At 42.1% G+C, this 27,558-nt stretch overlaps 1 protein-coding gene across 1 annotated transcript in view; it reads right to left on the bottom strand.

The window, feature by feature from the left end:
- kiaa1109 (KIAA1109) overlaps positions 1-27,558 on the bottom strand; it is a 78,775-nt gene that overhangs the window by 41,261 nt on the left and 9,956 nt on the right. The window contains exons 10-36 of the mRNA XM_079370435.1: positions 17,634-17,784; positions 17,229-17,385; positions 16,711-16,789; positions 15,469-15,560; positions 15,194-15,311; positions 14,654-14,809; positions 14,087-14,184; positions 13,692-13,876; positions 13,038-13,144; positions 12,682-12,914; positions 10,325-10,543; positions 9,907-10,044; positions 9,090-9,266; positions 8,599-8,727; positions 7,639-7,758; positions 7,153-7,487; positions 6,352-6,602; positions 5,900-6,140; positions 5,223-5,714; positions 3,403-3,673; positions 3,123-3,260; positions 2,884-2,954; positions 2,546-2,719; positions 1,930-2,050; positions 1,521-1,670; positions 845-972; positions 9-211 (exon numbers count right to left, since the gene is read on the bottom strand). Coding sequence (XP_079226561.1) covers positions 9-211; positions 845-972; positions 1,521-1,670; positions 1,930-2,050; positions 2,546-2,719; positions 2,884-2,954; positions 3,123-3,260; positions 3,403-3,673; positions 5,223-5,714; positions 5,900-6,140; positions 6,352-6,602; positions 7,153-7,487; positions 7,639-7,758; positions 8,599-8,727; positions 9,090-9,266; positions 9,907-10,044; positions 10,325-10,543; positions 12,682-12,914; positions 13,038-13,144; positions 13,692-13,876; positions 14,087-14,184; positions 14,654-14,809; positions 15,194-15,311; positions 15,469-15,560; positions 16,711-16,789; positions 17,229-17,385; positions 17,634-17,784 — 4,734 coding nt within the window. The remainder of the gene's footprint in view (positions 1-8; positions 212-844; positions 973-1,520; positions 1,671-1,929; positions 2,051-2,545; positions 2,720-2,883; positions 2,955-3,122; positions 3,261-3,402; positions 3,674-5,222; positions 5,715-5,899; positions 6,141-6,351; positions 6,603-7,152; positions 7,488-7,638; positions 7,759-8,598; positions 8,728-9,089; positions 9,267-9,906; positions 10,045-10,324; positions 10,544-12,681; positions 12,915-13,037; positions 13,145-13,691; positions 13,877-14,086; positions 14,185-14,653; positions 14,810-15,193; positions 15,312-15,468; positions 15,561-16,710; positions 16,790-17,228; positions 17,386-17,633; positions 17,785-27,558) is intronic.

The raw sequence follows: 27,558 nt of genomic DNA, 5'->3' as shown, positions 1-27,558 counted from the left end.
ACACCAACCTGTGGAGTCAAGGCCCCGCAGCTGGCTGTGGATTCGGTGGATATTCAGCCTGGCAGCGATCTCCTTGCCTTTCTCGATGCCAGCGTTAGAGCGCAGTGAGCCAGATGACTGAGGCTGCATCTTGGTGGCTGAGGCATACTTCTCCAACATGACTGAAGGTCTCCCATGTTCTGTTGTGTTTGGCGTCTCCTCCACAATACCCCTGGAAGCAGCAACAAAGAAACAGATCAAGCGGCTGCATTTAAGCTGGAGTCTGAATAGTTCAATATTTGGTGATTATGTCTGCATGTGCTCTGAATAACCAGTATCAAACTCAGAGTCAGTGTTTCTTTCCACTTGTTTTCAATGGGTTCAATGGCGCTCAATTTGAAAATCAACTTTTCAGAAAGGTATGTATAACATTCCCCCGTATTTTAGCCTCCTACCAACATCCTCTTTGCTCTGTGTCTGCTTGGGGTAAAAAACTATCTTAAAATATAAAACCTGCAATAAAGAGTAATGCAGCCAGTCTGTCAGACAGCGGCTGTTGACAACACACTGTTGTCATGGAGACCGGATGAACGTGCAGCACTTTTCTTCTTAGTGAACAAATGTTTCATGCAAACACTCCCGAGCACATGATGTAACACTATTTTGCAGCCATCTATATCTGGGTTACACTCCGTTTACGAAATAAGACTACGGTTGCAAGCAAGATTAGAGTTTACAGGACCAAACGAAACCAAACTGTACTGAAACAAACCGGACTGCTTGGTGGAAACTGGGCTTTAAAATGTCATTTTAGGCATACTGATGCACATAAACACAAACACATTAGGAGTATTTGAGGCCAAACCTGTTCATTCTAAACTGAGTTGCGATCCTGTCGAAGCACAGTGCCACAAGAGACACATGTGTGACACACTTATTGGAGCAAGAAGGTGACCCCTCCTCTACAGAGGCCTGCAGGAGGCAAAGATTCACCTGCAAGAAAGAGAAAATATACAAGGCTCAGTAAACTAAACTGTATAGTAGTGTGGTCTGCTGTGGATATTGTCGTCTAAAAAATGTCTTAATAAAAACATGATAACTAATGGGCAACCCCAACAGAAGTGTTTAAAAGTACAGAACATTTCTCCATGGGGATGAAAATGTAATGAACAGATTAATCATACAAAGTGTGATCATTTTAAGGATGCTCATTATATGAGAGAATGCAGAGGGAAAAATAATTATCCAAAAGTTACAAATGAGGAACATCTATAATGTACAGAGTTACTTTTGGTAATCACAGACTCCAATTTGAATTCAGTGAAATTAAAAAGAAACTTATGAATGATCTTGATTGCGTTGACTGCATCTTTAAGATGTTTGGCTGACATCATTATTTCACACAAAGCTGGGCCCAATCATTGTGTAAATGTAAAGCGATCCACAGCGACAATCGTGATTTTGTGCCTGCTCTTGAACATTTCTCAGTCAGAGCACAGGAACACCACTGGTCTCTCATTATTTAGGGTCACGGGTCTTACCTTGGGAATGGAGACGTTGGCTTGGAGGCCCTTGATTTTCACATTATCTGGCTTGACTGACAGGTCCGTCTGGCCATGGGAGATGTTGAGGGATCCAGGGGTTGTGCCCTCTGTCTTGGACAGCTTGTGCTCCTGCTTGCTTGTTTGGCTCTATGGGGATACAGATCCAAAAGAGTGAGTCGTTAGTCATTAGGCTAGAAAGTCTAAGATGGATGTCTGATTCAATTCAGCCAATGACACTTTTTTGACACTGTTACAACAATTACAGCATTTCCTTTAAGGTTGAAATAAACTAATGTCCATGTGATTCAAGTCAGTAAAACAGAGTTATCAATTTAATGTCGACATTCCTTTACTTTGATCATTCAATTTCCTGTGTAAGTTCGGTTGTGAGCTTTGTTGTACTTACAGACTCAGTGACAGTGGACTTGCTGATTTGATAGGCTTCATTGAGGACTTTTCCATGTAGGTCATCCAGGATGGATGCAGGATGACGGATACTGGCAAAGTGTACCATGGATTCAATATACCTGAAGAGATCAATCAGACAAACAGCTGGAATTTAACACAAACAAAAATGTTATGCATTTGTATGTCTGCGATGGTTTCCAGCAAAAAGGGGTTTGAAAACCTACAAAAACTCCTGTCCCAAGTAAAGTGAAATCTATTTTGTCACTACATTGAGGCATGTCACTGTTTAACCTTTAAGCAATAGCTAATTAAATCACAACCTTGCACTGGCCATAAAAAGGATAGTACGACTCTTGTAACCCAGCATCAGCAGCCCTTGGCAAACTTAAGATTCACACCAGTATGTACCTAAGAGAGAATGCAGTAATCCCTCACTGAGAATGTGTACTGTAAGACCTACTTAAATAGAGAAAGACTGTTAAGAGAAAAGATATAACCTGTTCTACACAGAATTGGAAACTATGCTGAATGAATGTATTTAAAATCAGGACCTAGTTAAAGCTTAAACAACAAACAGAGGTTAAGATTAAAACGCAAAAAGAATGTTTTACTACCTGTCCAGGGATTCAGCTACGAGGGGCGTTAGCACCACATTGATGGCTCCCTTCACCTCCACTATGGCCGTTGTCCTGGTCTGAGCTAAGGGCTGCTCTAGCGTCCAGTCATCCGTCGTTGTGTCCTCATCAGTGTTCTCCATGGCCCTCTTATCCAGTGGAGTATATGGCGTACTGGAGAAGAGGAATGACACAATCTCTGATCAAACGCTGTAAATTAATGATCTAAAACAGAGCCCACATTTCTATATGAGAGAACGGCGCCAATTTAAAATGATCTAGGTGAGGTTAAGAAAACAGAAAACTTACTTTTGTACCCAAACATTTAATGCCATTACCTATTGTTCTCTCCCATTAGCTGAAGTCCTCTGTCCAACAGAGAGCTAGCAGAGAGGCCCTGCTTTATCACCTGAATGTAAAGACATGCGTTACTCTACAAAACTGCTAAATTGAATTATGAATCATTGACATTATATCTCGTGTGCAGAAAATAGTAAGATCCAATCAAAAAGGTTAGTTATAGTATCACATGCTGAAAGGAGCCAAATGCCAAAATGCCAAAAAACCATTTAAAGACCTTGAAGCTGGGCACGGAGAGCTGGTCAAATGAGGTGGAGCTCTCTTCGCTGGTGGGTGTGTCCAAATCTAGGGGGCGGTGCAAAGAAGATTTGGAGGTCCTCTTGTTGGTGGGCTGCTTGACAGACCAATTGGAAACCTAAAAGCAGTTCAGTGAAGCATGTTTTAATTGGGCTGCACAGTAGTTATAGTTTTGAATGAACAATCTCTGCCTGTTAAAGTATTTGTTTTGACATTTGAAGGACCCAGGATTTAAAGAAAAATAATGTGAAAGACTTTGCCTGGTAATGGGCTAGATAAGTCTGGTAGCACGCCATGACGTGGGGTTGACGGGTCACAGGTCCTGGTTCAGCTGTCTTCTCCGCTTCCACCGAGCTCTCCTCCTCAGCCAGGGCAGAAACGAAGGAGGCCTGGGATGTGTGGCTAGGCAGCGGATGGGGCGGCAGTGGAGGCAACATCGGGGGCAAGGGCAGCGGGCGCGGCTCAGTGATTAACTCTCCATTGAGAACATAGTTAAGGGGACCCTCAACACTGTGGTAGATGGAGCTCCGACTGTCAATGTATAGAACACGTGAAATCAATACAGAAATAAAATCAGTTACACATTCAAAAAGCATGCATGTCCTCCAGACTATTTACTGATCTACTTATCCGTTTATTGTTTTGGAATACAGACTTCAGGTTCAACAGCCTCGAGTCATTCTGACACCTTTTATGAGACTGAATTAACAAACTTGTGTTTGTGTGGAGGCGTTTTTTATTAAAAGCCTGATGAAATCAATGTCAGGACATTTCCAGCGAATAGACAAAAGACAAAGCAGGAATAAAACAACAATGAAATCCAATTTGCAAAACACATCAGCAGTCAGAGGCTGCCTTTGGATCGAACCTCTTACATGCTACAAAACCTTCAAGAACATTTGTCTCATGATCGAATCATGCTAAAAATGAAAACTGCAACATGTTTGGCTTCGGGAGGAACTCTCTTAACACAATGAAAAGCAAAAATTGTTTGGTATTAAGCACAACACTGCTCATCCAATATAACGTGCTATTTTACAAATGCAGTGAAGAAGTCAGTGGGTCCATAATAACTAGTTTGGTGCAAGTTTACTGGCTGTTTTTAACTCCAATCCACAATGGTTTTTCCGAGTACCGGTACGCAAAGTGTTTAAGACCTTGCTATTTGAAACACTACTTTAGCTTTTTAATACAATGGAACTTAAAGGTCACATATTGTCCTTCTTCTCATCCAGAGCTCCCCAAAACATGTCTGTCAGACTGAAGAGGACAGAACAAATGCGTAGCTGTGGGAGTGTCAAATCCACTACGGGGAGTCACCCCACCCTTTTACCCTTTATGACATAAAGGGTAAAAGGTAAATGGACTTTAGCTTGTATAGTGCTCATCTAGTCTTCTGACAACTCAAAGTGTTTTTTCACTGCAGGTCACATTGAAATTCTGATTGCAGAAGCTGCTATGAGCTAGGGATCGAACCCCCAACATTTCTGTTGGGCCACAACCAGCCAGCGGAAACTCTACAAATGGCCTGTTTTGACACATTTTTCTGAAAAGGGGAGCAGGCACAAGATGGAGAAGTTGAAGCGTTCACATCACTGGTTTTTTTTGTGAAAGACGAGGGACACGCAGTGGTGCGAAAATATAGCAAAGTTCATTTTGCATTACATGTGACCTTTAAAGAGAGACATGTATTTCATTACTCTATTGAAATGATCTCAATCTTAAAACTTAAATTATCCACCAGAAATGCTTGAGAACAGCCTCTTTAACATTACTTAAAAGGGAAACACTTCAAGCAGTCTGGCAAGGTCAGAACTTGCTTGACAAGTCATTAATTCATCTGAGAGAACAGATGAGAAATGAACGAGTCTTTGATGTCACTGTGAGCCGTTTCTCCCCCTATCTGACTCTGCCATCACCTTAATCCTGTGCTTAACCTTGTACTTGATCTGACCAACCACCCAGTCGTTGCTCAAAGTTTAAAACTGCAGCACGTCAAGAACTTTAGTAAAACATGCTGCAGCTCAAAGACTCGGAGATGTGCCAATTTCCTAAGTATTTACTAAATACGTAAGCTGACCTGTAGTTGTCCATGTGATATGGAGGCTGCTGTGGCTGCTGCATCTGCTGCCTCCTCTTTTTCTTGCGACCTGGGTATGTCCCTGGACCCTCATCAGCACTGCTTATTGGCTCAAAGTCCTCAGCAGCGGAGAAATAGGCCTCACTGTCGGCCACCGACATACTGGAGTCAGCCGAGCGGTACTGGTGGAAGGTGTTGGAGTCCGCTGAAGGCGTAAAGGGAAAGGAGCCATAGCTCCTACGCTGACGTGGTGAATCCAGGACATTCTCATCACTCCGGGAAACCTCACTGCTAAACTGGACTCCACCAGACAAGACTGGTGGAGGCTTGTCAGCAAAGACGGCAGCTGACAGGCTTTTGGTGCTGCCAAGCCGACCTGAGTGTACAGATGACTGCCGCTTAAGGGGGGAGCAGAGGGGGGAGCGCACAGAGGAGCGGTCCTGGGAACTGTTGGGTGAGACAGGGGAAACCTCAGGGACCTCCCCTAGGGTGCTGCACAGAAATGAGAAATCAACATTTACAAGCCATTATTGACTATGTGAGGACATGAAAGTTACATATCCTGGTTGTGCTGCCTTCAAATGTTTTGTGTATGCTCCGACTGCTCATATTTATGTTGCAGCATTAACACTAACATGGTACTGTATGTTCTAGCAAAGCATCATTTTTGAACCTACTCAGCAGGGCTTTTGCCATTCATCTGGAAAAGGCGTTCCTCTGTGCTTGGGGATGGAGAGTCCCTCTCTCCGGCCAGCAGGGGCAATGCAGCACTGGAGGAACTATTTTCTTCAGAGGAAGAGGCAGAGCTGTGGGAGCGTTGGGGCACCTGGAGACTCAGGTGTTGCTGAACACGCCTCTCAGGCAGCTCAGGTGGCAGACATGGCGAGTGTGTGTCGGTCTTCAGTCCTACAACTCTCCCTACGAAAGTGCAGATTTTGTTAAGCAGCACATCAATGATTAGGTAAAGAAGATGATGGTAAAAAGTTAAATTAATTACCATCCAACAGAATACATGATCGTGAAATGAACAAGTAGATAAGCAGAAAGATGAAAAAGCAAACCATGGTATTGGAAGAGCCCGAAAACAACTTTGAGAACATTAAGAAATGTAATCTTTAGTCATCCATACCATCAACTTTTGGTACTTCCTTGGTAATAATCCACTCTCCAGGATGTAGCAAAGACTGGCCATAAGACATGTCTGAGTCTATGCTGGAAGAAGTAAAGGCAGACGAGGACGAAGGAGTAAGCTCTTCAAGCTTGAAGAAGTCCAGGCCCATGTTGGTACCTCCAAAGAACCGGCAGCCTCCGAGGCAGCCACAGCGATTCCTGCTGCGCTTGTTGCGAATGCCTGAGTCCTCCGGCCACAGGAACCAAAGTCTGAGGGGAATGAGAGGGATGTGAAAAAGAAATGGATGTTGAACAGATGGCAGGAGGCAACACAATTCATACATGCAATTGTGCTAGCTTTGTGTTAGCTGTATTTCTGTCAAAGTGAGTGCAATCAGTTAGATTTGTGAATTTTTTTAAACCACATGCAGTGAATTTAATTAACAAAAAACTGAATTAAATTGCAGGCTATAAAAAAGCAGCCGTAGTGGAAATTGTTCCCTGATGACTTTTTAGGAGGTCTTTGATTTATTGAATCTATTATCACAGCAGTTTATCAATCTTTATCTTTGCATATGAATGCAGATATACAAAATATATTCGACATTCAATCATTCATAAAATGCCTCTGCCATCAGTGTTTGAAAGGAAATGTGACTCAGAAGTCTAAATGAACTTAGTCAGAAGATTGGAAAATCCCTACACAAGTCTGATTACCATTTATTTAAATTAGAGTGATCTAAAGAGTACGATGATATGCTTTGCTGAAATGCCTTGACGGTGACTGAGGGACAAACCCCCACCCCCCTCCATTATTTACCTTTTGGATAGAGCATCATGAAGTTCCAGAAAATGCCTCTGGACTTCACACTTGGCTGGGTGGTCAGCAGCCAGGGCAATGTCTGCTGTAATGAGGTTCAGGTTGACTGAACCTGCCTCCAGCCAGACTGAGCGTCGCAGCAAAGGGGGCTGACCGAGACCTAATGGCTGACCCAGACCTTGACCCTGTCCAGCTGGCTGCAGCCTGGTTGCCTCACTGTGCTGCTGCTGCTGCTCGATGTACTGCCTAATGTTTACGTCCTGCACCACAGCGCTGATGCCCTCCCCCACTGCTTGGTTGTGGAGGTTACAGTTTGCAACTCGGATGTTAGCCGTCTGAAAAAGGAAGAAAGAAAGAAACATTTTAAACACCAACAATAATCAAACGGCTTATTCATACATTTGCTTTGGTTTAACCGAGTTTAAAATCAAATGCTTCGTAAAAATAGCTTCATTTGGAATACATTTATTAATTGGAGCTAATAACCTTTATGTTTGCAGCACAGCCATGCTCCACAATGAACAGATCAACTCCATCCATGGCCAGTCGCGTCATGGTGTACTTCAGCTCCTCTGATGTTCGGCAGTGACCTGGCAAGCAGCTCATCTGCAAAACAAGCATCAATTTTCAGCAGAAACTAATTAGTGACAGCAAGGACGGGATCAGTCTTTGCTTTACATTGGAGTGTCACAGCCCGTGGTCACAGCTGCTCAATAACATTTAAAAACATCCTTATTAGTATTACACAAACAAGCATTTTGTAAACAGACTTGTTTTCCTTCAGAGTAACTTCAAACTGTAGTGTACTGTATGTACAACTGCTGTGAGCATATCGATGCTTTATGGTTCAGTTGCTCATTTGAGTCCGAGTCTTGATCAGTTTGCAAGCAGTGTAAAAGTTGTGATTTCAGGGTCATGCATCATTAGAGAAAAGTTCAAAATTGTTTCCATTGATTCTCTGATGCTGATTCACATCTTTAGAACTATAAAGGTTCTACTGTAAAAACGAAACTAAACACCTCCAGCCATAATGGTCAAATGTAGTACTTTCCAACGTGATTCAAAATCACAGCAGCAAATGGATTTTAAACGTCCCATTTCATGCCCTTTTTGGGGTTCACAAATCTAGTTCATGTGTCTACTAAAATACATTCACAATCACTAATCACTAAGTTCCAAGTGTGATACTTCACACTTCAATCTCCAACAGAGGGTGCTAGGGACCGAGCGTTTCATGTGGCTAAGATCCGCAGACTTTGAATTTTTGCACATACAGTAGATGTGCTTAAACATGCACAAGATACCTGGAAAACACACTACAGAGCATATAAAACCAGAAAAGCAGATTATGGGACCGTTAAGTAATACCAGACATCAGCAGATAAAAAAAAAAGAAGTGAAGCTCAGATCATGTTCTGCTTTTCATGGTGTTCTACATTTTTATACCTTGGCATCGCAGATGCGCCGGTCAACGCCGTGCTGGCAGATGACAGAGGGCTTAGGTTGTTCAAGCTGGAACTCTCTGGACACCCCATGGAAAAGGAAAGTCTCACCCCACTCAATCATACTGGCTACCTAATAATCACAACACACGGGGAAATATCAGCAGCACATATTTAGAAGAGAAAAAAGAAAAAAAAAAAAAAAAATGATTATGTGGCAGGTCATATTATAAAATTAATATTGCTGTAATTGTAGGAGGAACAAGCACAAGGAAAAGCCAAACGATTATACTATAAAAGGTGAAACATACACAAAGTAACAATAATTCACTGTTCATTTGCTGGCAGAAATTCTGGATTTTTTTTAAATCAGATATACATGTAGGAGTGCACACTTTTCATATAGCATTATTTTGTAAAGGTGGTTCATAAAAGCAATTTTTAACCATTTTTTCAGTCCAAATAAAACACACACACACACACACACACACACACCTGTGGCACAGTGACCCGGCCAGTGAGCCCCCCAGCCTGCATGTCAATAAGCCAGGCGTACTCGAGGGTGTCACTGCCCAAGGGTATGCCCTGAGCAGAAAACATGGCATGGGCTCTCATCTGCAGGCCAGACAGACTTAGGTGGCCATCTCTCAACACCCCGTCTGCGGTAGGACGCTGTGAAACAATCGACACAAACAGATTTTTTTATTGTTTTTTATCTTACTAACTGCTTCGCAAGGTGTGGTAAACCGACAGCAACAAAAAATAACAATGCTCAGCTGAAGTGACAATCCTTCTATAATATCCATGCATATTTCTTAGAAAAAGTTCTGGTTATCTCAGTGAAGGAGAAAGATGAAGGCTACAATTTCTCTGTCAGGGATTAGGGAAAGATATTCACTCTGTGCAGAAAATAAGATCCAACTCATGGCTCAAGCTTAGAAATGCTGTGTGGTTATACAATATGCAAGTGCTTATGCAAACATGTGTCTGGTGAAAAGCATGTTTTACATAATGCAACACTGACCCGTTAGCTTTATTCAGGGTATTTTCTGAAGAATGAGTCATCCCTTTAGTTGCCACATGAAAGAAATTCTGTTTGTATTCATGTTTAACAGTTTTATTCATGAGCTGTGCCTCATATTTGAAGTTTGCATTAATCTAACTTATGACACGACCTTGTTGAACATTTTTAAATAAAGTTGATCAAGCATTAATCTGTAGATTAAAGTCGCCTTTTTCTTTTAAAGACTGCATTGTGGAAAGTCAAGATAAGCAGCACACACATCAACCACCATAAGTTTGTGTTTCTTACCTGGTAGTTGTCACTGACAAAGATGTGAATGGGTGACAGGAGCAGCTGAAGCATCGTCTCCTTGTAACCTTTTTTCATCTCAAAACAAAGTCGCTCCAAAAAACCGGATGGACCCTCAGGACCCTCGCTGCTGCAGTGCTGAAGGTGGTGACAAATAAAAAAAAAACAACAACACATGAATAAGTGTGAACTCCATTAAGTCATTTCATGAACAAACGCAGGTAAAATATAATGGCTAAAGGTTCGTCCCTTTGCAAGCTAGAAAAAAAATGAGAGAGTTAAATGTGATGTAAAATATGAATCTGTGTCCACTTTTAACATTCTGTACAAATAATTCTAATGTATTTTTCATTTCTTTTCGTAAAAAAAAACAAACAAAAAAAACACTTTACACTATGCTGATGGCGATCAGTTTTACCATTGGCAGTCGGCCGTGAACTTTGTAAAGATTGATGTACACAGTGATGTCCCATGGGCGCAGGTCTAAAGGATGGATGTCTGAGGTGTCCTTCTGTTCACTATCCTCCATTCCCAGAGGAGACCAACCAAGGCCTGAGGAGGTGCAGGTGGATAACACAGGGCTGGATACCGCCTCCTCAAAGTCTGTGTACATGTCGTCTTCACCAAAGTAGTTTTCCTGTAAATGGCAGGTAAAAGGCAGATTGGAATGCAGTTTGATGAATTGAAGACTTCTCATTGATTCCTCCCACACTGCCTTTCCTGGTGTTTTTATTATTACTGAGCATTCTTCCATTTAAATTGAACCCCTAATTACACTCAACATTCTACACTCCAAGAGGTGGAAAGTTTCCGGTAAAATTCCGGAAACTTTCCATGGGAAGTTAAACTTGGGAATTTTGGAAATACTCCAAATCGGAGATTTTCGATAAGGATAATGATAATCTTTATTGATCCCCCAATGGGGGAAATTTGGGTGCTCCAAAAAACCATAAACAGCATGAAACAATAGACTTAAATAATACAAGGCATGTACACTTTCGCTCGTGGAAAGACAGATCAGGAATTAAAACACACAGCGTGTAAAATGGGAATTAACTGGAAATCAAAGGTAATTTAATGGAACTGCATCAAATCCATGCATAAATGTACACATTTTGTTTTGTCCTAAGCAGACATCTATGCAAAATAATACAATTAAAAAAACATTTCAACAGGTTTACATTATTTTAAATATTACCACAAAATATCATCAAAACGTACTTCCCTTTATGTAGTACACAGTCTAAAATGTGTGGCTTCAACAGTCTTGCACTCTGGGTGTAAAGTCAAACTGGACTTTGGTCCGTTTAAAAGCAAAAATTATGATTGAGTACTTCGATCAATAAATTAAATTAAGTTTAAAAAAGAAACTGCATAAGTATAGATTTTATTTTTTGTTAAGATGCGCTAAAATTGGACCTGACCAGAAGGAACCAATCTTTACAGCAAGTGCACCTGGGGCATTAAAAAAGACACGCACACAGGAAAAGTTTGATAGTAGAGGCAGGCCAACAGGTTAAGACGCCAAAACTAAAGAGAGATAAAACCACAAAACTAACTGTGCAAAGTTGAGAATCTACAACACAAACCAAAGAGGCAGCCGGTAAGTGACTCCCGAAAGACTGTTTGCAGGCATGGACAAATCCGCAGCTGTGCCGGTTCAGGCGGCGCTGTTTATTTGATAAGCCATTGATAGTGTGTCTCTTTATTTTTAAATAAGGCTTTATGATTTATTGTAGTATTTGTTTAATTGAGAAAACGCTGTTTATAAACTTTTGCTGAAGCACGGTAAAGGTAAATGACGGACTTGATGGATTAATTAATTGATTAATGATTTGATATTGTTGTCACGGGTGAGGTTAATAAGGCGGTTTTGTTTATTTTGCATGTGTGATTAAAAACATAAATAGAATATTTATTTGCTAAAAAAAATTGGAATAAGTTTAAAATATAAAACATTTGTTAAAAAACAGATTATTAAAATGAGTTTAAAATACAAAAACATTTGCTAAAAAACAGGATATTAAAATGAGTTTAAAATACAAAACATTTGTTAAAATGCAAAAATGAGTTTAAAATGCAAAAATCCAAACAAAAATGGATTAAAATGTGATTAATATACGAAAAAGTACGTTTAAAAAGTGGAACATTAAAATGTTTTAAACCTGTTAAAATTAGTCTTGCATGTGTCTCAGTTAAAATGTTGAAGTTATGTTGATTTTAATGTCATTTTTTATTTATTTTTGTTTCCAAGGTTTGTCACCTAAACGGAAACCTATTCTAAACCTAAAGTGAAGCAGCCGAAGGCTAAACTCATGAACTGAATTGAACTTCAAAAATAAAGGAATTGAAAAGGAAAACGTTTGAGTGGAGTCCAGTCCAGGTGGAGGATCATTCCCTTTCAAGTTGGGAAGCACAGGAGAAACTTGACACTGGGCTCCAACTGTGGTCCAAGGTTCTAGAAATAATCTTTGCATTGTGATGGAGGAGTGCACAGTGCACGTAGGGGGCGTGGCCTAATCAGCCTTGCATTAAGCAGTGTGCTATGTGCATGTGATTGAGAAATAGCATAGAAATCTGGTTGTTTTAATCAAGATTATTCTATAACACATTTCCCCAACTTTATTTAAGGGCCAACCTTTAACTTTCTAAATTCCTGAAAAATTCACAGAATTTTGCAACCCTACTCAACATCAATAGACAATGAATGATTTAGAAATGTTTGAGCAAATCGAGGTGTATTCTTTTTACCGTCTGACTTGAGAATTTCCATACCTTGATGGAGATAAGTGCTCGGAGCAGAGGCCCGTAGAGGATTATTTGAGAATCAGGGGACATTTCCATCTCCACATGAAGTCTGTCAGGAGGGAGCTCTGAGGGGTCGGTGGATGCCCGGCTGTGGGCAGTTGAAGCTGATGTAGACGTGTAGCGTGACTGTGCTTTGTGGGGTACAGAGGTATGTTCAGGGGGACGAAGGGCTGACAGCATGGATTCCTCCATCTCAGACACTTCAGACACAAATGATAGACCAATGAAAATTGATGAAACATAACCTAATACATCAGAGTGTAGTGTCTCATGACTGACTCCAGAGCGAAACACCATAAAATGACACTACAGTGAGAGCTTACATGACTGTTTGAGCTGCTCATCAGCTTTCTGGGGATATATGGGATGCCAGGTGTAGTCAATGATTAGCAAGAAGTTGGGTACACTCCAGCAATCCACCCAGCCAGCTCTAAGAAAGGGCAGAAAAAACATGCTCACTCAGTACACAGTCATAATGCTGGGTTTATCATCATTTCAAATGGATATAACAGTTCATCGTTTGCTTTATGAACCATTCCATTCGAGGACATTGAGTAGAGATGAAAGACAGCAAATGGGTCACGCCTGATTACGCTGCCGTACAGAGTGCACCAGCCCAGACAGAATCCAATTGTAAACCTCCAGGGAGTGAGCGGGTCTCCTGCAGAGAAACATCAGTACAGTCTGGCCTGGGGCTATACGTAATAAACAATATGGATGTTGATATATAATGTACATAGTGCACGCTGCATGTGATATCTGACTAGCAAAGGATCCCTGGCAGTTTTTTTTTTACTTTAAACATCCTAAAGGTTTTCTCTTATATCGTAAAAAAACCAAAAAAAACTAGACTACACGCGATTGATCTTAACACAGCTCCAAACATCATAGGGGGCCTAAATGGAGGGCAGTGCAGTATCACTGCTTTTTTGCCGACATACACATCTACTGAGAGACAATTCCCAGGTTTAACTCACTCTGCGTGGGTTATGTTCCTCCAGCGGGACTTTGTGGGTTTGGGAGGTGGAGCGCCTTGATTCTCTCCTGGCATGAACATGTCTGGGGGCAGCTTGATGTTCTGGTAGTCTTTGGCTAGGGTGAGAAGGGGGTAGCGGCTGGGATGGCACTCTGGTAGGGACAACCGCATGTCTGTATCCTCTGCCTGAATACAAAACACAAATACTTGAAAGCATCCACAGAAAATCAATTCAGGGACCACAAACTACACCTTAACCTGTGAAATCATCAAAAAAATATGAATAAAAAAATAACGTTTTCCAGAAAAACGAAAACTCTTCACAATAGAGAAAAAACTGAGAATAAGCACACATTTATTTTCAAAATAAATCACATTTCTTCAATCATGACTTACCTTTAAACTAAAGCGGGTATTGCATGTGGTTGGAACAAACTCATTGAAAGGCAACGTGAAGTCAATAATGAGCGTCTCGCCGCATGCTGCCAGGTACACTATAGAAGATCAATAAAGCAATTGATTAGTCTAACCAGCCGTTCCCTTACACTAAGTGTACACTGTATAATATATCATGACTTAATAGAGCCAGGTCCCATGGTCGGGACTCAACTCAAGTTATTCGAGAAATCAAGTTATTCGTGAATAATCGATCGCTTTTTTTCCTCTTTATGTCCTTATTACTTATTCTTAATAAATTAATACCAGTGAGCCCATCTTTTATAAACAAAAAAAAGAATATTAACTAACAGCATAACTTTTAAATATCAGCAAAGAATTTGGTATTTTGTAGATATTTGGAGGTTTTCACACAGCTGATAAAACACTTCAGTGTCTCGAGATGGGATTTCTTAGGCTGATATTCAAACCTCAGTCTCATTTACAGAACATTCAAAGAACTGGTAAAAATGTTTATTTTTGTAGATTTGTTTTGATTTTGAAATATTGCGTCTTTGAGTTTCTCACCATTTTCCTGCTGCTTGGTGGAACAGTCGATCCAGTTATGCTGGTTTGCAGCCCAGATCATCTCAAACTGATGGAAAAGAATCTTGAACTTCCAGGAATAAGGGACGAAGGAGTAGATGTCTGGAGCACTGTCACTTGCCCAGTCCTGGATCAAATCTAAAATAGTTAAAAAAAAAAAAAAAAAAATTAAATGTATGGGTTATTGGAAAGATCCTAAACAACAAGATTAAATACTCCATGAGGGGGGCGGAAAGGCTGAGTTCAATTCCAATTCTTTATCCCTTCTCGGATAAGGAGTGGGACTGAAGGTGGTTTTGGGTGTTAAATGGGGGAGACTAGAGGGTGGATGGGTTGATTTACATTTTGTATATTGTGCAGTTATTTGTACTGTTCAAGTTAAAAACCCAATTAAAAAAATAAATCAATAAAAATAAGAACCAAAAAAGGGTAAGGGATGAAGTGAAAACCTTGGAGGTTCTCACATGTTGTAGTTTTAAAATCTAAATAGCTCTCATCATGTCTGTTTGCTGGAGGACTCACCAGTGAAGAAGTTCTTTTGGGCGTAGATGAAGTGGTAGGTGGCCTTGTAAACTTCAATCTCACACTGCCATGACTGGGGCATGTTCCATACCCGCGGGTAGCTAGCTATGACATGAAACTAAAACAGCAAAAGACAATATCAGTAACAAACTGTATCGAGGTACCGCACATGCATTTGCTTGACTTTACTTTGCAACTTAAGCTAACTTTTTCAATTTGGTCCAGCTTCAAAGCAAAAAAAAAAAGAAAAGAAAAGAAAAGAGCCTTGTACTTACAGCAAGCATCTCAGCCTCCAGAAGAGTCCTGTACAGCATGCTGCTGGTGGTGTCCACGTGAAGCAGTTGGCCTTTGATGGTTGGAGAGTAACCTGAGGGGATCAGAGACAGAGAAGTAAGGCCATTAATTCTCCAAACGTACAGCTGGCACTAACTTCTCTCCAATAATTTCATTTTCCAAGCACAATTGAAAAGCTCTGTACGTTAACTTTATTTCTGGGGACAGAGCAGAGTCATGACTGATGACTGACTGAATGTTATTAGCTCGGTGCGTACCATTGTTTTAGATATCTTACAGACTATCAATGTCAATAAATTCAGCATACTCCTAGAGGAAAACTGGAGACCTTTAGGAGTCAGCTCTCCAAACATTAAAAAGGTGTTAACGGCCTCGGTACTGATAATAATACTCATTAATTATCAATAACAGAAATTCTGCACAAATTGGATTACACATTTTTCAAAGCATGGTAGTACAAAGTAGGGAAGCTAATTGCTGATTTTCAAGACATTATGATAGTGGTAAAAGGGATCACAGCTGATCTGATATCAGCACAGATCATCTCGCACAAATCAGGCCGTACAAGAACATTGGATCAAAGTTTAAAACATTCTTTAGAAGTCTTCATTTCATTTCTATTAAATTGAGGTTCTTCAGGGACTTTCACAGGAACGTGTTGATATTAAATATCATTGTGTGACTCTTCTGTTGCGTTGTGTTCATCATGCATAAGCTTGTGGTTATGGGTCAACATGATTATAAACTTATCATTAAAACCTACAAGCCTGTAGCAGTGAGCTTAGCCACACAAACTCTGTTACACAGCATTGTGTTGGGTCCAAAACCTGAAGATTTTATCAATTAACACAAGCCCCCCCCCGTAAATCACTGCAAACTTGTTAATCACAGAAAGATTACTATGTTTTGTTTGTAAAGTTAATTTCCCTAATGGGGGTTAACAAACAGTGTGACTGAAACTTTGAAGCTGTGATATTGCAGTCTGATATTCTCAGATTTTTTAAAAGCACTTCAATAAACTAAGTAAAAAACACTGTTTCATGTTTTAAGAGCAAAGTATGTGTTCATGCTGACTCATCAATGGTGTTTTTCCAACCAGTAGTCAGAGCAGTAGATCACAAGGATCATCGATCGATGAAACACTGGAGATGGCATATACTTTTAAAAGCAAGGAATGTGTTCAATCGATCCTATAGCTGAATATTTGAAACACACACACTTACCATTCTCTCCTACAGTCATTGGGATGTTTACTTCCAGGTAAGAGCCTGCGCCCACATTCACATGGATAGCATTGGTTTCCTAGCAACAGGAATCAAGTCAGAGCATCGGGGGAGAAAAGAGCAAAAAAGGAGATTCATGCCGACTGTCAAATAAGCAAATGGTGCCTTAGTACTGAAAAGGAAAAGTTCACCATTCTGAAACCAAATTAGTACAACATAAGCCACTAAATGACAATCTTCTCTGACTTAAGCCATTTCCCTTTTTTATCCAACACACATCTCTGTTTATATTAAGTATGCACTCCACATACTGAGCTTTTTGAAAATCCTTGCACTGCTCAGGGTTGAACATTTGAAGGAGCATAAAACATGAACCAATATCAATGGCTAAAACATGGTGAGGAATAAAGAGAGAGAAAAAGAGAGCAGCAGGTAGAGGAGGAAAGATCATAGCTTGGCAAGAATAGAAGAAAAAAGAGGAAAAAATAGATGAGCACACAACAGCACTCAGGACTCACTCTGTTTTTGGTAAAAAGCAGATCGATGGTTGCGTCAGCAATGATGTTCATGCGGAGCTCAAAGGCCTGGATCTGCCTGGGTTTTCCAGGCTGAGCAACCTCGGTCACTTTCATGTCCTGGTAGTCAGCGGGAAGGAAGAACTTCCACAGACAGTCCCTGAGGGAAGCGAGAGTTCACGTTAATGTCAGGCTGTATCATCAACCGCAAACTCTGAAAGTTGAAACATTTGGAATTGAAACCTTTTTTTTTTGTGCATTTAATCAGATGGGCATTCATCAACATAGAATACTTTATAGCAGTTTTGAATATTTTGTTGAAGTAAATCCTAGGATATTCAGACCAAAATTTTAAAACATTAACTGAATTGTGGCACATTCGTCCGCTTTGGCACGATCGATACTCACCTCTGACGATCTGCCCAAGGGCCGTAGTTAAAGTCAGTCCCTTTTCCACAGACGATGTCCAGACCCCAACATGGAGGCAGGTCCTGAAGCTTATCATCCTCACTGCATGTTTCTGCTTCCTCCACACCTTCCTGCTCTACGGGCACCAGACCTTCATATACACAGGGAAAAAAACAAGATCAAGCCCTAAGCACTTCTCTGACACATTTAGCTTGGCATATATATTTTTGATGTTATGTTAATAATTAACATGCTTAAAAAAAGAGAAAAGAACAGGAAGCATCAGCAGACAGGGTTTTAAGAAAAAAGTGTGACTTAAGGACAGAGTGGAACATGGCAAAGGAACAAAGAGAGTGTAAAGGTGTGTCTGAGTAAAAGACAGGGCTAGCAAAGGCTAATCCAGAAGGTAGCACTGCTGCCATTTGTTACATTATGCATTTTATAGGCATGAATATAAAGTCTAAACTGGACATCTTGAAACGGAAACGAGAGTTGATAAGCCACTAAATTCAAAGAATGCTACAGGAAGTTGTTTTTTTTGGTCTTGTGTTCAGTAGGGCTGGGAATCTTTGCAATTTCCATTCTTGGGCTAACGATTCTACTCAAAATGATTCTGGACTTTTAATTTCTTTTCTTTTTTGAGGGGGGGGGGTTAATGTCATTTGTTAAGAGTGGTCGGTTAGACAACGCACAACCTGATTTCATCCTTCTCATTCGTTTATTCTTTTAAGTACAGCGTTTCTTTGTGTGGTATGGAGTGGTGTGGTTGAAAATTTGTTTGCCCTTCCACTCTTTTCCCCCGAATCTTACACCTGTCCCCAATTAAAGGCCCCGGCCACACCTTCTCATGACACCGCTTACCCCCGATGCCAGGTAGCCATGCCCACTCATAATAACAACCATGACAAGTACATTGAAATAATAACAAATGGGAGCGAATAGATAAATGGCTTTAACACTCCGCCCCCAATTGGCCATTATGTGACAAACACAAACACAATCTCCAGAGACAATCCATCCCCCCTCCCCCCCACCATCACCAGAGACCAGGTGAGCAAGGAGCTGAAGAGACTCCGTCCCAGGAAGGCAGCAGGCCCAGACAAGGTGTGTCCCAGGATGCTAAAGGCCTGCTCTGCTGAGCTGGGGGAGCCACTTCAGCACATCTTCAACATGAGCCTGACCTATCGCTCTGACATCTCACGTTATGAAGACCTTTGAGCGGCTGCTGCTCTAACACCTCAGACCCCAGGTCCAACACACACAGGATCCCCTGCAGTTTGCATACCAGCCAAAGGTGGGCGTGGACGATGCCATCCTCTATCTTCTACACAGGGCTTACTCTCATCTGGACAAAGGGAGCAGCGTGATGAGAATCATGTTCTTTGATTTCTCAAGCGCTTTCGACACCATCCATCCCCTCCTACTGAGAGACAAGCTGACAGAGATGAGGGTGGACTCACACCTGGTGAGGTGGATCACGGACTACCTCACAGAGAGACCACAGTACGTCAGACTGAAGGACACTGTTGTCAGCAGCACCGGAGCACCACAGGGTACCGTGCTCTCCCCTGTCCTGTTCACCCTGTACACCTCTGACTTCCAGTATAACTCTGAGCTCTGCCACATGCAGAAATACTTGGACGACACTGCGATAGTTGGTTGTGTCAGGGATGGACAGGAGGAGGAGTACAGGAGCCTGATCGAGGACTTTGTGACGTGGTGCAGTGCCAACCATCTGCAGCTAAACACCTCCAAGACCAAGGAGATGGTGGTGGACTTCCGAAGGAACAAACCACATCTAGAACCTGTTTCTATCGGGGCGGTCGACGTGGAGGTGGTCAGGACCTACGGGTACCTGGGGCTCCAACTGGATGACAAGCTGGACTGGTCGCCTAACATGGACACTACCTGCAGGAAGGGACAGAGTCGTCTGTACTTCCTGAGAAGGCTGGGGTCCTTCAACATCTGCAAAAAGCTGCTGCAGATGTTCTACCAGTCTGTGGTGTCCAGCGTCCTCTTCTACGCAGTGGTGTGCTGGGGAGGAAGCTGCAAGAAGAGGGAAATCTGCCTGGACAGACTGGTGAGGAGGGCCAGCTCTGTGGTGGGCTCAGAGCTGGACTCACTGGTGACAGTGGTAGAGAGGAGGACTCTGGACAAAATGCTCTCCATCATGGACAACACACACCACCCTCTGCAGAGCACCTTCACCGGGCAGAGGAGCATGTTCAGTGACAGACTGCTGTCACAGTTGTGCTCCACGGACAGACTCAAGAACTCTTTTGTCCCCCTGGCCATAAGACTGTACAACACTTCACTGCCACGGCAGGGAAGAAGCACACGGTAAACCCTGGACTCATTTTTCACTTTTTTTCTCACTCCTCATCTGCACCTCAGAGTCAGCCTCCAGTTGGACACTTTAATGCATATTGATAGTCACCTTACTGAGCACTGGTCACTTTAATGATAATCACCCTAATCATGTCTGGATTCATCCTACAGTTGTGTTATGCTACATCTGTAATGGTTGACATAATCACCCTAACTAGGTCAAGTTTCACTCTATTGTCTTCAACACTTAATGCTAATCTGCTCCTCAATAGTTGGGTACTTTAATGACAATCACCCTAAGCACTCCTGGTTTCACCTTATTGTTTTGGACACTTAATGCTAGTCACTGTTCCTTTATGTTGCTGAGCATGCAAATGGCCAATTTGCATCCCTGCATTGACTGTTTAATGACTGTACTCACACCTCTGGCACTACCTCAAACACCTCTGTACATGCACATGTAACTAGTTTCTAGAAGGTCAGCACTTTGTTTCTAAGGCTCTTTAACTGTTTACAGGTCTCTTTTAATCAGCACATGTTTTTCTCTCCTTCACAGGTTATGTACATTATACTATATAAGTTTAAGTCTAATGCTAATGCTAACTGCACAGGTTTAACCTATAATTATGTTTACTCTTAGTCACATAGGGGCTGCTAAATCTTGTTTGGGAGATTATTGTATACAGAGGGGAGGGGGGACAGCGGGTGTGTATTGTAACTAATGTCTTGTGTCCTGCCTGTCTGTATACTGCTACTGGATGCCTCGAATTTCCCTCGGGATCAATAAAGTATCTATCTATCTATCTATCTATCAAAATAAAATCATAAAGAAGCCATTAACTCAAGATTGTCTTTGGGCAAAAAGGGGAAGAGAAGAAAAAGAAAAAATCTTCAAGAGTTCGAACAGTTCACCTAAGTCAAATGTTCATCCTGGAGAGAAAATTAAGTTATCCTTTCGGAGTTCATCACAAAACAAATGCATGGCAAATATTCATTTATCAGAACTTAAATTTGTAATATTCCGCAGGATAATTAGATAACACCAGCAAGCCGGTTTACTATATGTACACATACACAGGAGAAAATGTTATTTGATCCTTCTTAGTTTCTTAGCTCAAATTAATCATGATTTGAAGGTATTAAAGCAATTTATAATAGTCAACTTAAGGACCTAGTCAAGTAAATCGGTCTGTCAGGTGTGTCGAGTCTGTCAGGTCATGTCTTTCAGGAAGCACAGCTTCGTAATTGGCCTCTCCAGCATGCCGTTCTGGGTCTTGACCTTGACAGGACGCATGTGTCCTCTCTTGTCAGGAAAGGTTTCCATGATGCATCCCATAGGCCAGGAATTGCGTGGTGAGCTTTCATCGATGATCAGCACTATATCTCCAACCTTCAGGTTTCCTTTTACCTCGTTCCATTTCTGTCTCTCCTGCATCAGTGGAAGGTAGTCCCGTGTCCAACGTTTCCAGAAGAGGTCTGATATGTATTGGACCTGTTTCCATCTTCTTCTGGAATAGATGTCACTCTTTTCAAAGAGTCCAGGTGGAAGAATGGGCATTCCTCTTAGTTGAAGCAAGTTATTAGGCGTAAGAGGTTCTGGATCCGTCGCATCTTCAGATATCACTGTAATGGGGCGGTCGTTGATGACCGCTTCCACTTCACACAGAGCTGTTTGCAGGCATTCATCATCCATGGTTTGTTCCTTTGTGATGGAGTAAAGGATCTTTTTAACGATTCGGATGAGGCGCTCCCATGCACCTCCATGGTGAGAACCATAAGGAGGGTTGAATGTCCACTTGATACCTTCGGTGTGCATCGATTGTTGGATCTTGTTCAGTTTAAGGTTAGCGAGTGCTTCTCTGAGTTCACGTTCCGTGCCAACGAAGTTTGTACCATTATCAGAGACGATCTCCTTTACTTGACCCCTTCTGCAGATGAACCTTCGGAGTGCTGAGATACAGGAGTCTGTATCTAGGGAGTAAGCCATCTCCAGGTGTACGGCTCTACTGGCAAGACATGTAAACAGGGCTCCGTACCTTTTTACTCTGCTACGGCCTCTCTTCACTTCAATGGGACCGAAGTAGTCTAGACCAGTGTGGGTAAAGGGTGGTAAGTCCGGTGTTATGCGTATAAGGGGTAGGTCAGCCATCTTCTGTTTCATTGCAGCACTATGCCATCGCCTGCAGATTACGCAGTTGCGGGTTATCTTTCTAGCAGTTGAGTTGGCTTTTATGATCCAATATTTCTTTCTGAGCTTTGATAGCATTTGGTTTCGTCCAGAATGACCTACTAAAGAGTGAATATGATTCAGGAGTAGACCTGAGAAATGGCTGTCGTTGGGCAGAATGGCCGGATGTTTAGTTTCCTCCGGCATTGCCGACCTACTCAGCCTGCCTCCGACTTTCAGGATTCCGTTCTGGAGGACAGGGTCTAGTTTGTAGATCCTACTGCTCCTTTTCACAGATTGGTTCCTTTGTAAAGCAGTCACCTCGTCTTGAAAGGATTGCTGTTGGACATAGGACATAAGAGATTCCTCTGCCTTGGTAAGATCCTCCACTGGTAGTTGTTCAGTAATGTTAGTTTTTACGGATATTTGTGTGACCTGCTTTTTTCTGTAAACTCTTTTCAGAATCCATTTGATTTTCAGGAGCCATGCTGCTGATCGGATCAGTTTGTGCCATTATGAGAAGTGCTGAATGAAGCGAGTCAAAGGGCCTTGGCTTTTCAAAGCAATTGTAGCGAAGATAGCAGCAGGTTTCTTGATCTCCGGATCAGTGTCGGAGATTACAAGTGGTATTTGAGCCGGCACTGGCCAATCCGTTTCAGGTTGCAGAAGGAAGTCAGGACCTTTTAGCCAGCGTCCCTCTCTGAGGAAAGTCTCAGTTGTAGTACCTCTTGATCCAATATCCGCTGGGTTGAGTTCGGTTCTTATGTGGTGCCATTGTGACTTAGATCTCTGATGGTAGATGCACGGTTTGCCACATAAGTCTGAAATCTCTGTGTGTCATTTAGGATGTACTTCAGGACAGAGGTGCTGTCTGTCCAAAAGACAGAGTCGGTGAGATTTAACTCGAATTCTCTTTTTAGCATTCTGTCGATCCTAGCGGCAAGGACAGCGGCTGCAAGCTCTAGCCTTGGGATCGTTACCACCTTCAAGGGGGCAACTCTTGCCTTTCCCATCACGAATGATGTGTAAACTAATCCGTTGCTGCTCGTCATTTTCAGGTAGGTGGCTGTCCCGTAACCTCGCTCACTTGCGTCACAGAAGTGATGCAGCTGGGCGCTACAGATGTTGATGTTTGACGATTTTTAGCATCTGTTGACCTTCAGATTATGGATCAGGTCAAGATTTTTCAGCCAGTCTTTCCATTTTTCTGCAAAGGCTGTTGGAACTTCTTCGTCCCATCCGCAGTTCAGCCTGCAGAGTTCTTGGAGTATAATTTTTCCTGTAAGCATAACAGGTGCTAGAAATCCAAGAGGATCGTAAACCGAGTTCAGTACTGACAGGATGCTTCTGCGATTAACTGACTGTTGTTTAGGGGTTATCATGAAGAAGAATGTGTCAGAGTCTATGTTCCATCTCATGCCGAGGGCTCTCTCTACAAGCAGCTTGTCTCTGTCGAGATCCAAATCTTTTACCTCCTTAGCTCTCTCTTCTGCTGGAACAGCAGTAAAGACAGATCGACTGTTGCTGGTCCACTTGGTGAGCTTGAATCCACCAGTGGCACATGTAGCTCTCAGCTCCTGTACTAGAGAGACTGCTTGTTCTTCTGTGAAGACGGACTTCAGACAATCGTCCACATAGAAGTTGCGACGTATGGTGTTGAGGGTCTCAGTGCCACGTTTCCCTTCGTTGTCATCGGCAGTTCTTTTCAGTGCGGAATTAGCACAGCTCGGAGATGAGACTGCTCCAAACAGATGTACCATCATTCGGTATTCTGCCAGTGGTTGACTGGTGTCACCGCCAGGCCACCACAGGAATCTAAGGAAGTCTGTATCATCCTTGGGTATCCTTACTTGATGGAACATTCCTTCAATGTCTCCCATCACTGCTACTGGTTCCTGTCGGAATCTGAGGGGTACACCCAACAAGGTGTTCATAAGGTCAGGACCTTGAAGCAGCCCCGAGTTCAGAGACGTACCTTGGAAGGAAGAGGAGCAGTCAAAGACCACCCGGATTGTCTTTTTTCTTTTGTGGTAGACGCCATGGTGAGGAATAAACCACAGTCTTCCGTCGTTCCGGGTGAGCTGTTCTTTAGGTACTCTTTCAGCGTATCTTTTCTTCAAGACGTCATTCATGAAGGCAATGTAATTGTTCTGAAATGCTTCGTCTTTCTTGAATCTTTTGGTAAGACTTAGTACTCTTTGTTCTGCCACCTTTCTGTTGTTAGGTAGACATACGTTATCCTGGCGAAATGGAAGTTGCATTTCATAATGGCCGTCTTTCTTTGTGATTGAATTGTTAACTATCCTCAGGAACCTTTTGTCTTCAAACAAATGTTCTTGTTTCTCGTTGTAGGCCAACTCGGAGAAGTCCTGATTGTGTTGTTGGACTAGCAGTTCCTCCAATCTTGACACGGAAATACGGTTAGCTGTAATGCACGGTCGGCCATGCATATCTGTTTGTGCAATGCTTCCGAGCGGTCCATTTATCGTCCAGCCTAAGCGGGTTAGGACTGCATAGGGCCCATCACCTTGACTGTTGATGACCTTTATTGGCTCTATTGCTTTTGGGACATTTGCATCAATCAGCAGTGTAACTTCTGCTCTGATGGAGTTTAGGTGAACGTCCTTCAGGTAAGGCCATCCTTTTATATCTGTCTCTGTAGGAATGTTCTCTCGACTAACAGGAATAGCATTCTGTGTGAAGACCTCTGAAAGTTCTATGAAGTCGCTGTCATCTAGGCTGCTAACTTCCAGTCCGCCTAAGGTATAGGTTTTCACAGGTTTTTCTTGTCCCATTGTTCGCAGTAGAATCTCAGTTTTTTTTCCTCTCACAGATAACTGTTCCATTAGTTCCTCAGTACAAAATGTTGCAGTGCTGCCGGGATCCAGGAAGGCATATGTTTGTATGACACAGCTGCCTTTGTTGGTTTTCACTTTTACAGGTATGACTGCCAGTCTATGATCCATGTTTCTGGCCCCAGTGTGCTCAGTTGAGACCATAGCGATGGTAACAGGATTGTTCTTGATGGGTGCTTGTTTTTCCTTTCTCTGTAATGTCTACTGAATTAAAGTTTTTAATATGCAGTACAGTGGGATGTTTCTTTTCACAGGAATGACAGGTAAGGCGATTTTTGCACATTTTACTCATGTGACCTTTAATCAAACAGCCAAAGCAGAGTCCATGTTTCTTCAGAAACTCAATTTTCTCTTTGTGAGAAATCTTTGACATAGCTTGGCATGCTTCCATCACGTGATCTCCTTGACAGAATGCACAAGGCCTTATAAAAGCATCCTTGTTGACTGTACTGGTACACTGTAATTTTTCTCCTCTTACTTTTGTGTTATGAACCATGTTGGGTTCTGTGCAGGTTATAACTGGAGTAACTGCGGTGACAAAACTTTTCTTGCTGCTTGATTTATTGTACAATGAGTCAGTTTTGTGTTTTCTTAACTTTTCACCTCCAGTTGTATCTTGAATATCTCCAAACACAGGATCTTGAATGATTTTGGCTTGTCTTTCTATAAAGGTTATCAGATCTTGAAACCTTGGTCTTTGCTGCGTTCTTTCCATTATGTCGCATACAGCAGATCTCCGGGAGCTTTGAAACCAGTTGCTTCATGTTAGAAGGCAGGTCCAGTTCTGTCATGTATGGAAGATCTTGGACTGCGTTGCCGCAGCTTCTTAAGTAAAGAGCGTAGCTGTGAAGAGCCTTTCCATCATATATTCGTATTGAGTTCCAGTTCAAGGCCTTGTCAATGTATGCTGTTGTTATTTTGAAGTCATCACCAAAGTGATGTTTAAGCAGGCGTTTTGCTTCAGCATAACCACTTGTGGCATTCATATGAAAACAGCTTCAAACTAACTCATTTGGCTGTCCTGAAGTGTAATGCTCCAAAAAGTACAGTCGATCCTCATCACTGTTGGCCTTTTCCTCGATGTTATGCTTGAAAGCTTGTATGAATGGTCGGAAAGCAAAAGCATCACCATTGAATACAGGCACTTCTCTTTTTGGAAGTGAAGCCTGTCTCTGCTGCATTACAAGCAGGTTTGCTAGATCCGTTTGTCTTTGCATAATGGTTGTGAGGTCGAGGCTTTGATTCATTTCATTTTTAGGTGTAGAATGTTCTTGTTTATATGACTGATCAGGCGTGTCAGTATTAGATTTATGATGAGTTATAGTTTTTGCATGCTCTTCTGGTTTTATTTTGCCGTGTGATTTTGGGATCTGTTGAGCCTGAATTATTCTTTGTAGTGGGGTTTTTGGTATTGCTCCAAGCTCTGCAAAACCGAGATGTGATAGGCTTCCGTTTGTTCTTGTAAACAGGACTGATTTTGCCTCCAGTGATTCCTTTGGGTCAGGTGGTTTTTCGTTCACATATTCATGTTCATCCCGACTTATTTCCATCCTTGTCAGTCCGGGTTTTGAGTTATGTTCCATGTTGTCATTGAATTCTTGCAGGGTCTTCATTCTTGCATCAGCTGCAGCAATATCTGCTTCTAATTCCAATGTTTCCATTTTTGAACAGAGTTGAAGCTTCTCCAGTTCCAGTTCATGCCTTTTCTTCAGAGTGTCAGCTCTGGCTAATAGAGCAGCTTTGTCTGCTGCAGCTCTAATGCGGGCTGATGAGACCGATGAGGCTTTTGAGCTGCTCCTTGATGCTTTAGATACGCTGTCTGTCCTATCGACAAGGGCCTGTAGGTCAGACTGGGATTTTATCCAGCGCTCCACCTCACTCATGAATGCAGTGAAATCAGACATTTTTGGATTATACCAATCAAGAGTTTCATTTATTCTTGCGTCATCAGGCAACAGTATCTGAACAGATTCATGGCACACTTTAAATTCATCAAGCAGTCTTTGAAGTTCCGCGAAACCTTCTTGTACTCTATTAATATCAGCACTTTCTTCCATCATTGTTTTAATTTCATTTAGTTTGCGCGTGCAATGTCCGAGTTTACCTCTGCGTGATGTGCTTAGTGATTTATACTGTCTACTGTTCATTTCAGCTTCTGTTTCTGTGTCCACGAGATCCCCTCCTGCAGCCATCTTCACGGATTCCCCGCTATTCATTTGTTTTATTTATAAACACTTGGCCGGATTCGTTTAATTATCTTTATTTATTAGCTGTCACTTTGTGTCCGGCACGCGCACCCAGCGCTCTGTGTCGGGTACGCGCAGTCACCGCTTAGTGTCTGTCAAGAAACCCTCTGGTTTATTAGCGCTTTAATCACTGGATTCATGTGAGCACAATAACTTATTCCATAAGATGCTTTGTGTTTTATCCGTGCGTTACAAGGAGAGACTATCAGCTGATTGCGCAGCGGCGGCGATCAGCTGTGTGGCTGTGTTCGTGTATTTCGTATTTATTAATTCATGTCACCGTGGGGTTTCTTTATGCACATCCAAACATTTACCGTAAATTCCGGACT

This window comes from Symphodus melops, assembly GCF_947650265.1.
Source record: "Symphodus melops genome assembly, chromosome: 19".
NCBI classification, from domain to species: Eukaryota; Metazoa; Chordata; class Actinopteri; order Labriformes; family Labridae; genus Symphodus; species Symphodus melops.
Note: the sequence above shows the minus strand (reverse complement) of the source record. Positions and strands in the feature narration are given on the sequence as shown.